Here is a 17,555-nt window from a genome sequence, read left to right as displayed (position 1 = left end):
GTATAAGTATGAGTACTATCTCACAGACGATATTTATCCGGAGTAGACGACGTTTGTGAAAACTCTTTCGTGTCCAGATGACGAGAAAAGACTGTATTACAAGAAGAAACAAGAGTCAGCAGGAAAAGATATCGAACGGGCTTTTGGTGTGTTAAAAAAGAGATGGTCTATCATTGCCCAACCGTCGATGATACTTGAAAAAAATAAAATGAGAAACGTCATGTATACGTGCATCATCTTGCATAACATGATATTTAAGGACTTGGGCAGAGCGTTTTGTGTAGAAAGTTATGATGAAAGTAACCAACCGACGAACCCACTACTTACATACTTTGAAAAAGAAGTTATCCGAACGAGGATACGTGACAGAGACACACACCATAACCTTCGAGCTGATCTAACCTAGCACCTATTGTTTTATCGTGAACAAGGAGGAGACGACGAAGACGACGAGTGATTTTTTAAGTTACATTGTATTTTTTTATTTAAATTATGACATTATATTTTTTTATTTAAATTATGGCATTTTATTTTTTATTTAAGTTATGAGTTCTAAATTAATATATCAAAATTAAATAATGTTTTAATTTAAATAAAAATAAATAATTAAGTAATGATAATATGGGCTTTAAACTATTGAATACAAGTTAAGTAAGGAACTTCAAAGCCCTCTGTGTAATGTGACGCTGATGTGGCGTGAGACTTTATACTAGACTCTCCAGCCTTATTGATGATATAATCATGAACAACAAATGAAAATACACTTTGAATTTCATCTATGAAAAAACAAAAAATGGTATAAATATCTATAATCAAATGTACAAAGACTTTATTAAAGTTATAAACATTGTTAAGTAACAAATAATTAGTATATAAAAATATATATATCCACATAAGTTCAAATAATAATAATAAAAAAAAACTTTATTTGTCAAGGAATAAACGTTACAATAATAAAAAAAAAAAATTCATGACATCCGCAACGAAAGTTATCTAAACCTTATGTGAACACTATCGATTGAAAAGATTCTAAGCAGCCAACATATAACAATAAAAAATAAAAATCTCAAAGAGATATTTAAATTTAAACTTTAAAGATTAAAAAAATATATAAATCTATCCAATCATACTCCTTTTTCAATATCAAATTAAAAAATATCCCAACACCCCTTTCCATTTTCCCTTTATAAATCAATCTATTCCCCCACCATTTCCACTCACCCCTTCTTCTCTCCCACCCCCATCTGCAACCATGAAGCTCATTCCCATGGCTATCCTATCCTTCTTCGCTCTCATTTCCATCATATCCGCCATGGATATGTCCATCATCAACTACGACGCCACCCACATGACCTCCTCCGCCCCGTTGCGCACCGACGACGAAGTCAACGCTCTATACGAGTCATGGCTCGTGAAACACGGTAAAACCTACAACGCTCTCGGCGAAAAGGACCGGAGGTTTCAGATCTTTAAAGATAACCTTAGGTTCATCGATGAACATAACTCGGGTGACCATACGTATAAGCTTGGGCTGAATAAGTTTGCAGATCTGACGAATGAAGAATACCGGATGACGTATACGGGTATTAAGACGATTGATGATAAGAAGAAGTTGTCGAAGATGAAAAGTGATCGGTACGCTTACCGATCGGGTGATGCGTTGCCGGAGTTTGTTGATTGGAGAGAACAAGGTGCGGTAACAGATGTTAAAGATCAAGGAAGCTGCGGTAAGTTGTTTGGTTTTATTATTTATTTATTTATTTGTTTTTATTGTGTTTTTAGTGATGGAAAAATATATCTGTATATAACTAATTTTCCTATTAGTACGGACTGCGTGTCTTTCAAATCTGATATTTGATAGGGTAAGATTTAGTTACGGTAATGTTTTAAAATCCGGTTTTTATACCTTATTGGATTTGGTTTAGAAACAGTTTAATTAGGTGTATCGAGTGGTTCAGTTGAAGTTGACTGGCTGGTTTGAACCGGTTTCTAAAACATTGGTTATCGGTGTAAGAGCATTCACAATAAAAACCCAAAAAATATGTGAGAGAGTTTTAAGGTGTGAGTGTGTGGACGAGAAAGAAAATATATGGGAAAAAAATTTGTAGAGAGAAAACCTTATAATTTTTTGGAAAAATTACAAGTTTTGTCCTCTGTCTTGATACCATTTATTAGACGTGTTCTTTTTAACGAATTTTGACAAGTTTTGTCCTTTACAAGGAATTTTGTTGCACGTTTTGTCCTTTAGGCTTAATCCAGTTAGATTTTCTTGTTAAATCTTGTCACCCAAGGGTATTTTAGTCTTTTTATCCATTTATTTAATATATTATTTAAAAGAATAAAACAAAATAATTTAGGGTTGACTCCCGCATCACCCGATCGGTCTTTAGTGAGTCGATCTCAAATAGCTCACGAGGTGAGATTTGTGTGATTAACTGGATTTTGAATTGCAGGAAGTTGTTGGGCATTCTCAACCACAGGATCTGTAGAAGGGGTCAACAAGATTGTGACCGGAGACCTGATCTCTGTCTCTGAACAGGAGCTTGTGAACTGTGATACATCTTACAACCAAGGGTGCAATGGAGGTCTTATGGACTATGCTTTTGAGTTCATCATCAAAAACGGTGGTATCGACACCGAAGAAGACTACCCGTATACAGGCAAAGACGGCAAGTGCGATAAAAACAAGGTTTGTACTTTGTAGTTTGTACCAATTTTCGATTCTTTTCGATTCGTTTTATTGTACAGTTCTTATATCTGTTTGGTTTGTGCAGAAAAACGCAAAGGTTGTTACCATCGATAGTTACGAAGATGTTCCAGTCAACGACGAATCATCGCTTAAAAAGGCGGTTTCAAACCAACCTGTAGCCGTTGCGATTGAAGCCGGTGGCAGGGATTTCCAGTTCTACACTTCGGTAATACACTCGTTTACATGTTTCATATCATTATAAACGAATTGAGAATCCGAGCTAGTTTTTGATTATTTTGATTTATTTTGAATTATTTTGAATTGTTGCAGGGTATTTTCACCGGTTCATGTGGAACAGCTTTGGACCATGGGGTGTTAGCTGCAGGATACGGGACGGAAGACGGTAAAGATTACTGGCTTGTGAAGAACTCATGGGGAGCGGAATGGGGAGAAGGCGGTTACTTGAAGATGGAAAGAAACATTGCTGACAAATCAGGGAAATGTGGTATCGCGATGGAGGCATCGTACCCTATTAAGAACGGCGATAACCCACCAAACCCTGGTCCAACTCCACCGTCCCCGGCTGCACCCGAAGTGGTGTGTGATGAATACAGCACCTGCCCTGAAAGCACAACCTGCTGCTGCATCTATGAGTACTATGGCTACTGTTTCGCTTGGGGATGTTGTCCGTTAGAGGGTGCTTCTTGCTGTGATGATCATTACAGTTGCTGCCCACATGATTATCCAATCTGCAATGTGCGCCGTGGTACCTGCTCGAAGGTGAGTTTGTGATGCTTTGTTTTCACGTTGAGGGCGTGTTTGATGTATATGCGGTTTGATTTGATGTTTACTGTTTTGTTTTTTTTATGGATGTTACAGAGTAGGAACAGCCCATTGGAGATTAGTGCAACCAAGAGGATTCTTGCGACACCGACAAAGTTGAAGAGGAACTAAGAGGGAAACACATTTGATGATTTACTCCAAATCTGATGGATACTTTTGCTTATCAGATTTGTTATTTGTAAATACTGTTGCATTTGCATTTGAATTCCAGTATTTCATTTGAACACGTTAATTAAAGATCTCTAATTTTATAAATTTGGTGTGTTGCAATCCTATTGGGTCGGTTGCAATCCTCTTCGGTTGACAAGTTGAATTGATGAACTTGACCACGACACTTGAATTGATGAACTTGACCACGACCCATATATTTATGTGTCGCTCACATCATCTCTATACGGATACGTTCAAAACTGTGTAACCAGAACATGATCCTTGTGATCCCTTTATTGAACTCGAGTTAAATGGGTTGTGGGTTGTATGACTATAGTATAGTACATTTGAGGTGTTAACAATTAACATTGATATGACATGTTAACTCACTTCTTCCTTCTGTTAAGGGACATTAAAGGGGTTATATGTTTACATATTATCTCATGTTAGGAAATTGAATTAATTATTCTTTTTTTTTCCTCTAAACCAAAAACCACTAAAAAATAGGGTTAATTGAAGTTACTTGGATTAAACATTTTCCTTGGAGTGAGGCAGAGTGCAATGAGGAAGAAATGTTGACGTGACACTTAGGTGGAGTTAAGATTAGAGCTGACAATTCTGACACGAACACGATAACACGACACGAGCCTACACGAAGTTAACAGGTTTCGTGTCTATAACAGGTCGACACGATAAAACTTGTTTAATTTCGTGTCGTGTTCGTGTTTACCTATTTCGTGTTCGTGTATTAAGAGGTCGTGTTGGTGTCTTAACAGGTCATGTCAAACACGATATGACCTGTTAAGACTTAAGACCATTATACAATACATGTTAAGACCTGTTAATGGCTAAACATCAAACATGTAGTAACAGGCCGTGTTCGTGTCTTAACAGGTTGTATGATACGTTGGTAAATGTTTCGTGTCTTAACAGGTCGTTTGTAGCCTGTTTATTATCAGGTTCGTGTTTAAAAAATTTGACACGATAAGATTTCGAGTCGTGTTCGTGTCTTATCGTGTTCGGGAACAGGTCGGTTTGACACGATATGCCAGCCCTAGTTAAGATGGGTTAAAGTATATCCAAAGGCCTAATAAGCGGGTCAATGAGGTGTTAATGGTTGGCAAGTTGTTATAACGCACGTTTATGTTTCTTCAAATTGAAGTCGTCGAGAAAGGAATTTCATTCTCTCATGTTACCTTCTTCAGATTAGGAAGAGAGGGGTCTTTATCACCTGTCTCCTTCATTTGAAGTTAAATGGATTGTATCATATAGTAATAGTGTTTAGTTTTAAAATATCTTTTGTAATAGTATTGTACACGCTTTGTTAACCATGGAGTTTCGAAAGGAATAGTGTCTTGTCATTTCTAGATATGTCTTATTCGGTAAAAAATACCTTAAATCTATCTAAACAAACTATTAAAATTAATAATTATCTCAACCCCTTTCGTTTTCTTCGCCTCGCCCCTATTTTGTAGTTTCCTAAAACCATGCGTAGTGATTTAGTGAATAATGCCTCTACCCTTGGGCGTTTTCCGTCATGTGACAGTCCAGTCAGCAACGGAGCATTATTGGGCGTTTTTACAAAAAAGGCGTAGTGGGATAATGCCCAATAATGCCCCGTCAATCATTACACAATTATTAAAATTTTAAATTAAAACTAATTAAATTTCATTTAAATAAAAAACATTACATTCTTAAAAAAAAATTCAAAAGTTAAATAGAAAACATTACATATCTAAACCACAAGGAACAAAATTCAAAAGTTCAAAAGTTAAATTTAAAACCATATCTAAACCACAGGGACGAAAGTTCTCAAAACTCAAAACTTTTAAAACCTTTTCTTCATTTCATCTTCTTCTTCGTTTTTTATACAGATTTTCCGGCAACAATTCCGGCTAACCACAAGACTCATTCCGACTCGAATTCGGCCCATTCCGGCAAAAAATCCAGCTATCTCCATCTCTATCTCTTTAAACCCACATGGTCTTATCTGATTGGCCAAAAATTTGCCATTTTAGCGTGATTCAAAGCACGCCGGTAAGGTTTTTTTTTTTTTTTTTTTTGCGAAAAAACGCCGGATCATGCCGGAGGGGGTCGGGGGAGGGCGTTTTCAGGCGTGATTGGGGGGGGGGGGGGGGGAAACGCCCAGGATCTTGCCCACTACGCATGGTCTAAATATTCCACCATCACATGTGGGTGAATAGCATATCTATGTATAAGAGCTTAGATTGAGGTCGGTGGTGTGAGTTTAACATCCGAGACATTATTGTATAAGGTGTTTTGTATGGGTTTCCAACATCTGGCTGGCCTGTTTGTTTCTATATTTATATAGAAGTTGGCTTGTTTCAAGAAAGCATACCACCACCAAATTCAATAACCAATATCGACAATTCTACACCATGACTGCATCACTTTTCGACTATCACCCTCCCCTTCCCATCGTCGCTCACAACATCACTCGACCATCAACCTCCCCTTCCCATCGTCGCTCACAACATCATTCGACCATCACCCTCCCTTTCATCCGTCTTTGCTGACCAACACCACAATCTCAACCTCTAACAAACACTACCATCTAAATTATGTACCCTCACTGCCTTCTCCGACCAGCGTTCCCATAATCAAAAGCACAAATTTAAAACCACGAATAACATACTGAAGAAACACAGAACTAATTTGGTAGTTAATTAGTTTGGTTTATGTTTCTACCATATGGGTTAATTCTTCTTATCACTTTCTGAGCTTCTTAATGATCCACTAATCCTGTAAAACAAAACACCGTTAGCTCGTTAAGAGGGGAATATGGGGGTTTCCCTCTTAACCAGACTCCGGCGTGAGAATAAGTATCTGCTTTGAGGAGATTAAAGTGTGTAAAGAGTGAGAGTAGAGGATATAGGATGTTTAACCTGTGAACTGAGGTCTCTATTTATAGCCGGAGAGGTGTAAGAGGATGTGGGCTGATGGGCCTTGGGCCGGAAGGTGACAACATAGAGGATATGCTCCTTGTCTTACTGGTGTCGACCGTTAGTGGCTTCTAGAAGTTCTCCGGTGCTGGCACACCATGAGTGGAGCCACGTGTCACTGTTGTCGGCCTTGTTGTCCCTCTGCCATCAGCAGGTTAGTGGAGATCGTGGGGTAGTTGTCTCTGCCCTGTGATTGGTGCCATGTAGGCGTCCTTGTGTACTCTCTGACCCCTGCACGTCAGACGATCGTGGAGCACGATTGAGCAGAGCCTAGAGGACGCTGATCAGCCCCTTTCTTCTGCCACTTGTACCTTTGTGTGCCTTCTGAAGTGGCCCTGCGCCATAGTCCTGCGCGAACCTTGCTGAACACGTAACTAGCCCGCACAGGGTATGGGTGGTTGAAGGCTCTTATTCAGAATGCTAAGTGTTGAAGTTGGTGCTCTTTCTTGTTTGGACGTCGCGCGGGGTCAATCTTTGGTGAAGTAACCCGCGCGAGTCTGAAATTGAACCGCTTGTCAAATTAGGAGTATGGTCCCGCGCGCGACCTTTTAGACGGCTTGCGCGGCTTTTTGGGACCATACCCCTTCAAGTCCCCCAGTCCAGTGCTGCACCATGCGCGGAGTAAGTGGTTGGAGCTCTGGACTTAAAGAAAAGTGCTAGTTATGAAAAAATGCTTGATTGGTCTTGGTAGACGCGCGCGTGTAATCGCTTGTCAGTTACTACGGCGCCTGTCACACCCCCAAAATACCACCTAGGGAGTGTCCCTGATAGGCGTGTGACGTACCGACAAAGAGCCACTAATTATATTGAACCCATACAAGTTTCAAAATAAAGTTCTCAATCATTAATAAACCACCATCAATAAGTTTATACGAAAACCAATATGTTCAATGGAAGCAAATAATGAACCAAAGTTAAACTGTTTAAAACAAAGTATAGTATCAAGAATTCAATCACATCAATCACTCCAAACGACCCATGATCACTTCTACTACTCCAGACAGCAAGTATCCCAATCCATGAAACCTAACAACCTGCGAGCGTGCAACAAGTGTATCAGACAAAGCTGGCGAGTTCACAGTTTATGAAAACGTTTGTTACCAAGTGTTTATTCCAGTTCATTAACAAATGCAAAAGTAATATTGATAATATCTCGATACTGAACAAGAAGGCTCCTGATGTATGTTTTGCCCGTTCCCCAGTGCTCCTATCAAAACACTGGGCCCGACTGGGTCATTAGTTCACAATCGTCCTCCCCGGTACGGTGTGAGGGTGCCAAACTGTAGGATCGCGTGCTGACCCGAATGAGTCAATCGGAGGTGTTCTAATCCGTTTTAGGTGCGGAATAACAAGAAACAAACTTGAAAAACAGCACGTTCTACTAAATCTTGCTTTGTATATTGATTTCACACTGATTACAAGTCAAACGGCACTTCGGCAGCAGTTCGTTACTGGAAACAAGATCTCTCTATAACTGATTTCGCTCATGGGGTATATATAGGTGAGAGGGTTTCTCTCCTAATGACCTTATGTCATTTCGGGCGAAATCACAACCTTGTGATTTCGCTCCAAATGACATATTGTCATTACGAGCGAAATCAGACCTATTACAATGTATTTTCTCGTACAACGTGCCCTAATCTAACATTCTAAGACTAAGACTCGATACAAGACGAAGTCGACAGATGTATGCACCAACAGACTCCCCCTCAGATGTTGACGAGTCTTAAGTGTCGAGTCTTCACATCTTCAGTCTTGATCAGTCTTCGGGCATCCAGAGTCTCTATCTATCTCTTGCATCTTCAAATTCTTTCTCTAACAGACTCCCCCTAAAAACATGCTGGGATCAAAGTCTGACTTTTACAACATCAGAATGGCAACCTGGCTTTACATAGTCCTCAGGTATTAGAACATAACTCTTATCCAGCTTAAGAAATCCTACACATTCTCTACCCAAAACATAAGATTCACAAGAATATGATATTTAACAAATTATCAAATTTCATGCACCAACACAGACTCCTCTACAATCAATATACAATCAGATATTTAACATTGATCATTTAACAAATTTCTTTTTACCTAAAAACTTTTCAATCAAATTCTCCCAAACCTGTTCATCATGTTCAGCACTTGGAATTTTGAAAATCAGCTCTTCAATATCAGTTGTCAAAAATCTTTTTGGATTTTTCAAAATTTTATGCTAAAACACACTGAAAATCTTTTTGGAATTTTATGAAAGAAAGTAAAAGACACCACTTGTAGAATCAGAAGAAAACAGAAATGAAATATTTACAAACAATATTTTGTGAGTCTGTGTAAGAGGATCATATCAGTTTTTGAGATAAATCATCAACACCGTTAAGCTTTAAACATTTTAAGTTTTAAACGATTCACTTAGATTGTCAGTATACTGGTCCACTTTAAATTTTCACACAAAGTTCAACTGTTTCGAGATACGAGATTAATGTCTTAAACACTTAAACTTAATCACATGTCCCACCTCAGAATATACTCCCGTATCCAGATCCCAATATTCAGTCTTACAGGTGAGTATACCTAGATGATATCTGTAAGGGGTTAGGTGCGAAACCGTGAGAGCTCAGGTCAGAACTTCCGTTCAACAGAGAGATGACGGCTCGACTTTTGGTGGGTCCCCTTTAGATGATCTTTTTTACAACAGCAATGACTATCAATTTTATTGTCTCATCGATTTGCTGAGGGCGGCGCTTTTTCAAGCATTTGCAGAAAGTATTATCCGGGGACTAGGTCAGTACTTCCATACAGCAGAAGTCCCGGGATAATACCCCAGATATCACTAAGCATAAAGACCTAGTATCTCAGAATAAGGGACCTTTCAAACTAGATTTCGGGGGTTACCCATATATCCGAGAGATGTTACCCACGAATTAAGCAAGTTTGAAGTTTAGGTTTATATCTCGTCACAGTCTATTAAATGTGCAAAAACCTACTGACACATCATCAGTGAGACCGTTTATCACTATTTTAATTTTCCAATTCTTTAGCATGCTGTGATCGTCCACTGATGTACTATCATTTCCTCTTTTAGACAACAAAACTCATTTTTGATTTTATCATGTTTTTGGCTTTTTCAAATTTTCTAATGTTTTTTGGATTTTCTGAAAATTTTTACTTCCCCTAAAATGCAAACACATTAACGAAAAATTTGAAAACTATCTAAACTCTTGACTCACTTGAAGAAACAAAATCAAAAACAAACTGTACAAATAAAGTAACAACTGATTTCAAATCACTTCAAATCGCCATCCACTTTGCATAAACAATCAGAACTCCCCCTCACAGCAAACCATTTTCTCATTTAGATTTCAAAACACTTAAGTTTGTTTTAATCAAAATGATTTTTCCGGAAAATGAGTTTGTTTTTACCATTTGTAGGTTTACCACTTGTTAAGCACGGGGATATGGTTCATCATCTTGTTCATCTATCTATCATGTATAGTAAATCAAGTACAATTTAATGTCCCTGATTTACCATTTGCAATTAAACAACCTCTGTACCACTTGAAGAAAACACACTACCAATTGTAGGAATATCACATCTACACAACCATTTTACCAATCAGGATGCCTATTCCTGCTTCGCACTTACCAACCTGGAAGCTCCGGCATAGTCCTTCAACCTGTAAAATTTTAACACTATCAACAACTTTCAAACAACCTCTTTAAACATGAAAGATGCCGATTCCTGATCCATGATTACAAACTTGGGATCTCCGGCAAGTCAGGTGTTTAATCAAACATAACATCCACCCAAGCCTGACTAGCCTTGGGTGATTTTGGAACACATCTGTCCCACCAACACTTTCATTTATAAAACTCTTTAGCACCCTTAACCTTCCTATCAACCATCTTCCCGAAAATGTGCTTGACTTTTCCGTTGAAAGCTTTCTCAACATCAAATTCTCCCTTATCAGCGAAGAATTGATTTGAGATCTCTACTTTTCCCACTTTCTTCATCAAATTTTCCTTTGACAATGGAGGAAAATTCTCATCGTTCACTTCTGGAACGGAAACCACAACTCTTTTCTCAACCGTTGACTCCTCTGATTTTATGGAATCAGATTCATTGTCAGAACTACTTTCTGTTTTTACAATCCATTTTTGTTTACTCAAATCACCTCTTCTTTTGTAAAAACGTTTTGAACTTTCACCTTTTTCAGAACTTGAATTTTCAAACAAATTACCATTTTTCACCAATTGTTCTTTTCTATCAATACAAATCTTTTTCAAATTAGAGTTAGAAGAAACTCCCTGTTTTTGGTAATTGGTCTTGGGGCAATTCCAAGCTATGTGACCAATTTCTTGACATTTGAAACAGGTTCTTCTGTCAACTCTTTCAGCAAACTTTCTCACATTCTTCTTCACTTCAGCAAGAAACTCTTGATTTGACTGCTTCCAGAATGGTTTCTTCTGTTCATCCTCTGAGCTTCCTCCTAAAACAAATTTTGTTTTTGGTTTATAAATTTTCTGATTTTTATAATTTTCTGATGAACTAAAACCAAGACCTTTCTTTTTGAGATTACAATTATGGTTTAGTTTCTTTTGGAAATTATAACCACAACCGTAACCCATTTTCTTGTTAACTCTTTGTTGAATCCTTGAAGTGTAAGGTTTAGGTTTTGCAGAAAGATTTAAATCTTTTATTTCAGAAATATTAATTTCTGTTAACTTGAAAACCTTTTTGATCATTTCAGTTTTAACACTTCTTATTGGGAATTCCTCATCAGAAAATAATTTGTCCGAATTATTCAAGGTATAAGCAACCTTAAACATTTCGTCATTCAAATTATTCTTTGATAACAAGAATTCTTTATTATAAACCCTCTTAACCGGTGAACTCGGACTCTTCTCAGACGAACTCGAACTATCCGACTTAGACTCCAACTTTGACCCTTCATCCATATGCAACACCTGATCGACAAACTTTCTTAATTAACTCAGACTCATGATCAGTGTCAGATGCTGTGAATGTAACATCAATATTCTCTGGTAATTCATCAGTGATTTCAGACTTTAATTTGATGTTTAGAGCCTTGTCTACTTGTTCCTCGTTTGGTTTCCTGGGGGAATAACTCTCAAAGATAGGAGGCGGACATCTGTTATACTTGACACTTTGTGGCTTACCAGTATCCTCCTCTTTTTCTTTCTTCTTCTTGAAAGCTTCAAGACCTGCAACAGTAGGATAAACTCGATCAATCAAATAATCACATGTAGTATAACTCAAAAGTAATCGGTTAATCCTTTCACTCTCAATTTTCTCAAGTTCCAGCTCCTTCTTCAGTTTAGCACAATCTTCAATGTAATCATTTATGACGCTTTGCTTTGTCATCAAAGTTGCACTCATTTTGTCATTTGCTTTCTCGATTTCAACATTCGTTCTTTTCAACCCATCAACTGTCCTATTCAGTACATCATATGACTCTTTCACGTACTTCACATCAGACAGTAGATCTTCTTTCATTTTCTCTAACTCAGCAATCTTCTTATCTTTTCCTTCACAATCTTTGCAAGATTCTGAACATTTATCACAAGGCTTCGTAACTTCAACTACCTTTTCAACTATCTTTTCAATTTCTACAGTCTTTTCAACTTCTACAAGTTTCTCGACCTCAACAATCTTTTCGACAATCTTTTCTACTTCGACCACTCTTTCAACTTCAACTATTTTCTCTACTTCCACGAGTTTCTCGACTTCGACGATTTTCTCCACTACTTTCTCTATCTCAACAATCTTTTCTTTTACATTCTCAGTGATTGCTTCAACTTTAGTTTCTACAACTTCAGTCTTTGCCTTTTCATCAGCGAGTAGCTTTACTGCTTCTAGCTCTCTCTGCAATCAAGCAATCTTGTTTTGATTCAGCATCTCAACTTTATCTGCATAGAAAAAATTAAAACTGTCAGGATCAATGCTTTTTCTACATTTGTTAAGTTACTCTTCCTCATCATCCGTATCAACATCACTTCCAAGATCTGGAAATATCAGAATCCTTTTCTGACAATCCTCATTTTGATCCAGAATCCTGGTAACAAGTGCCACATCAGGTTAGTTCCACTAGGTATATACTTGTCCCAGCTAAACCCCTGTGCAACAACCTCATCACTTTGATCTATTATCCCAAAATAAGCTTTCCTATTGGCTTCTTCAATCATTTTCCCATGAGCAGTTTGCGGTTCCTTTTGTTGAGGTTGTTGATCGATTTGATGAAAGATTGATTTCTGATAATAATTGCTCTTATCTTGACTTCCAGTTGACTCTTGGTTCTTACATTCCCGTTTAAAGTGACCTTTTCCTTTACATCGGAAACAAGTAACCTTTGACTTGTCAAAACCAAGTGGAGAGGTAGCCATTCCTCGAAACTCGTCTCTGCCAGTAATCTGTTGAACTTTTTCAGCTCTCCTGCAGGCACTAGCTAAGCACCACTTCACATCCATCAGCTCAAGCTCTTCTGCATCGATTTGGTCGTAATCTTCCTTTGTGAGCATCGGATTACCAATTCTTCCAGCAATCAAACTTTCATACGACTCTAACATGGCGACAAGAGATGCCATGTGTTGCTTTGCCACCTTAGGAGAAAGATGTTGACCATTATGAATGTTCAAGGTCACATTACACAGCAGATTTGTAGTATTTTGCTTCTGAGGGCTAGGTGTGTTGCTGTTTGGATCAAAGCTTGAGAATGATGAAGTAGATCCACCACTTTGAGTTTGCATTTGGACTTGCAGAACCATCAGCACTGAATGCAGCACTAATCTTTGGACTTTGACTGGGAGTGGCCTCAAACTTGTTTCCTCGATAGTACAGACTGACATCTTGCTTGGCATTTGGATTTGTCATTATAGCAGTCTTCTGAATATCCAGCTCCTGTTCTTCAATCTTCTGGATAAACTGAGCCAAGTTCATACTCTCAGTCTTCCTCATGAGTTTCACAATCATCAGATAAGTTCCCCACTTCTGTTGGGGTAAAGCCTCTGCTAACTTATCAACCCACTCATCATCAACTTTCTGAATATCCAATCTTCCCATTTCTAGAACCAGATGACAGTATCTATATATTGTCTGTTTCGTGGTTTCATGATCAAATGCAGTAAACATGTCAAACGACTTCTTCAATAACGCCTTTTTGTTTTTGATCATGTCAGCACTCCCTCTGAATTTCTGAATTAATGCCTCCCAAATTGATTTAGCTGTTCCGTTATGTTGAAGTAAGACGAAGATGTCTTCTTTAACTGCTTGCTGTAAAATGCTGATCATCATCTTTTCACTAGCATATTTCAGCTTGTCAGCTTCTGTAAAATCATTAAAACCCTTTTCCAACCCACGCTCATTCTTTGGTCTCTCATAGTCTTTCAGCAGTGAACACCAAGCATCAAATCTGTAGGCTTGAACCCAATTCTCAAACCAGTTTTTCCATCCCTGAAAATCCTCAATATACATCAGCTTTGGTGGTTTCTGATGAGTACCCATCTCATTCTCGCTGTATATAGTCTCAGCAGCAGTGACAGGTGCAACCGGTGTTGCAAAAGCATTGTAAAATTCTTCAGCCATGGTTTGATAACACGTTTTGTCACACCCTGGCTTTGCGGAAGCGTGGTTATTTTGGTGTGACTTCTTAATACCATAGCTTAATCATAACAAGCTATATGAATTAAAAACATGCAAGATCATCCATTAAGTTTTGAAAACCAAATACAATACCATTGTTTTAACGGAAACACGCCCTAACAACCGGAAACTTGTTCAACAAACATTACAAACTTAATCATGACATAAACACAGTTTAAGGACTGTGACTTGTCCAGGAAAGAGTCACATTCCCTAAACCCCGGATGACCTCGGAAACTAGTGCAGCGGGAAAACGTGCCATACCGTGCCAGATCTTTTAATTCCTGAAATACATGTAAGTTGAAAAATCAACAATAATGTTGAGCGAGTTCATGTGTAAGTGAGTATGTAAAACACTTGTAAGTATAAAAATTTCCTGGTATGTAGCAAATAAGGAAAAAGAGATCACCAACGGTTTGCAAGGCCATTGATATGTGTGAAGTGCAAGTAGGAAGACTCAAACCTTGCGATTTTGCGTCGGGGCACAAAGTCACCCCGAGGTCTGTACTGTTGGACCTGGGGTTGGGCTCGCTACACCCAGATAGATCTACCGCTTACGTCCCTCGGTCCTACAATGAGGATTAATGGCCTCCAGTTCCCGCCTACCCACTCACATGATCTAAGTAGTAACCCTCCTTACGCTAACCATACCATGTAAAAAGTACTCGTTACCATAGTAACATGTATTTCACCCCCGCAGTTAAAAACTGAAAACAGTTAAGAGAAAAGGGGGACATGAACTCACAGTCGGTGCGTCTCTACCAAGTACTCCGAATCAGGCAGCGGTACAACGACCTACATGTGCTAACTCTATTAGACGGACGGCCGTGCCTCAGCTTTATAGTTTAAGTTTTTGGGAAATAGTTAGGCAACTATTTCGTGTTTACTTTTCGTATATACTTGGTAGTTAATCTCCTTCCCAAGGATGGGGGATTTAATACATGTGTGTTCGAATTATATCATTAAGTCTCACTTAATATATACTTATTTATAATTCCAAAATATAAATATTTTTCTCAAAAATATTATATTTTCATTTCACATAATTTTCCCCAAAAATAATACGTCGATAGAATACGCGTTTATAAATATTTCCGTATAATGCGTAAGTTACGTTTTATCATTCGAGTGGTAATAAATATTACCAGTGTAACTTATATAGTTATCGTAGAGGCGTTCGTTTTATTTTGGATCTGTTAACGTTCGTAAATATTATTTTTACTCTAAAAATAATATTTGTGTATCTTTCACAAAATAATCATAAACAATGTTGTGAAAATAAATACTTACCAAATATATATTTATCGCATTTAATTTTTTTGTGAAAATCCCACCTCCGAATATTTGTAAATAAAGTCGTGGCAAAATATATTTTGAAAACCTGTCGAAAAGATATTTCTAACACTTATAGTGAAAATAATTCTAAGTGTTAGGTTTTAGAAAAATTTCACCAGAGTTTCCTCTGTAACTGGAGGTGGCCACGCTTTCAAGCGTATCATTTTCTTTTACTAAATCAATTTCAACAACTTCTTTATTCAATCAAACAATTTCCGACACATCAAACTAGTCGACAAGTATGTAAATCGCATAGATCACATGAACTTGTAGTTTTTCCGAAACTATAGTGTAAATCCCATTATATTTTGTGGATCTTTATATAAAGTAATTTGATCTCGTAAAAACCTCGTTTTTAGAGTAAATCCATCTTTACAACTTCTCGTCATCTTTTACAAAGATTGTTATTTTGTCGAAACTTTTCATTTCACAAGTGTTTACACACTTGTGGTTTATAAAAATCATGCTTGTAAGTGTCAGATCTATTTTTAGAAAACATGATTTCTTTGACACTCGGTCTTTTGAAAATACCACTTGCAGATACGTAGATCTGCTAGTTTTAAACACTATTTCACAAGTAAAAACATTTTTACACAAGTTCATGATTCGCGTGTGGTAGATTTTCACCTTTTAACCCTTGTTCTATTCAAAACAACCTTATGTCATGACTCGTGATCATGACCAAACCGGGTTAAACGATGATCCGAGCTACCACAACATAGATCGGGTCTAAATAATCACAAATTTCAATTACTACAACATTTACACAACTTATGAGCTTTTAACCAACAATACTTGCATTTTTAGTAAACTTTAATGCATGATTTTGTAAGATTTCAAGTTTTAACCGTTACACATCGTATTAACCACTTTAGATTAGTTCAAGAGAGTGTTTTAAGCATTATACCTCTAGCTCGAGGCTAGGGAAGAATCTAGACGTAAATCGGGTGGATAAAAGCTAGAGAGTGAGGTCCTTCGCCTTCCGTTTGCACCAAGACTCCTCGTATGTGACCCGTAACACTTGTATAGCTTGGAACTTGCAAGATAAAAATCGAAAATGGATGGATGGGCCAAGGGGGTGTTCGGCCGTGATATGTAGAGAGGAGAGGGAGAGAGTTTGGTGGATGTTGTATGGAGTGTAAGTTCTAATGTGCCATCACTAGTACTTATAGACAATCTCAACATGTTTATCCAATGGACTTTGTGTCTAATTGATTTTAGACAAGTTAGATTATTATAATCTACAAAGTACAAGGGGTGTCCCCCTACATGGGGACGGTTTGTAATGGGGGGGGGGTACCTAGTTCGAATCCAACCAAATGTTAAGTATTTAGTTATGTTAATCTTGTTAAGTTTAGGGATTAACTTGGTTAGTTGCGTGTTGTGTTTTAACGCGGGTGTTAGGGTGTTCAGGGACGCTAACTGGCTCAGAAAAAGATAAATATTGTTAATGTCAATATTTTTATGTTCCGGGTAAAGTCCGGTTGTTCGGTTGGATAGTGATGTGCGTTAGGTGTAATATAAATTAGATGAGTATTTAAGCCCTTTTTACACTTTTAGCCAAGTTTTAAATTTATAAAACACGATATTCACTAACACTAAACACACATATGGGCAAGTGCACCCATCGTGGACGTAGTATAGTGTTGGTAAGATACCGAGGTCGTCCAAGGACACAAGAGCTTTTAATACCGGTTTATCCTCAACGTCTAATCAAATCAAAAAGTGAGAAAAATGTTTTAAACTAAGAAAAATAAAAACTAACTAAATGCTGAAAATAAAAATAAAATAAAAACAGATAGACAAGATGAATCACTTGGATCCGACACGTGTGTTAGTATAACCTTTGATTATTTTCGCACTTTTGCACTTGTTTAAGAGATTATCTTAGTTATTGTAGTAGGCCCCTCTTTTGAAGGCGACGTTACCC

The 17,555-nt window shown here is 37.7% G+C and overlaps 1 protein-coding gene across 1 annotated transcript; it reads left to right on the top strand.

The window, feature by feature from the left end:
• Positions 1-1,186: 1,186 nt before the first annotated feature.
• On the top strand, positions 1,187-3,805 carry LOC110915800 (low-temperature-induced cysteine proteinase). Its single transcript, XM_022160552.2, has 5 exons — positions 1,187-1,727; positions 2,454-2,689; positions 2,775-2,915; positions 3,020-3,469; positions 3,569-3,805. Exons 1-5 carry the CDS (start codon positions 1,253-1,255, stop codon positions 3,641-3,643), a joined length of 1,377 nt encoding a protein of 458 aa, XP_022016244.1. The 5' UTR covers positions 1,187-1,252; the 3' UTR covers positions 3,644-3,805.
• The last annotated feature ends 13,750 nt before the right edge of the window (positions 3,806-17,555 follow it).

Source organism: Helianthus annuus, chromosome 16, assembly GCF_002127325.2.
Source record: "Helianthus annuus cultivar XRQ/B chromosome 16, HanXRQr2.0-SUNRISE, whole genome shotgun sequence".
Classification (NCBI taxonomy): domain Eukaryota; kingdom Viridiplantae; phylum Streptophyta; class Magnoliopsida; order Asterales; family Asteraceae; genus Helianthus; species Helianthus annuus.
Note: the sequence above shows the minus strand (reverse complement) of the source record. Positions and strands in the feature narration are given on the sequence as shown.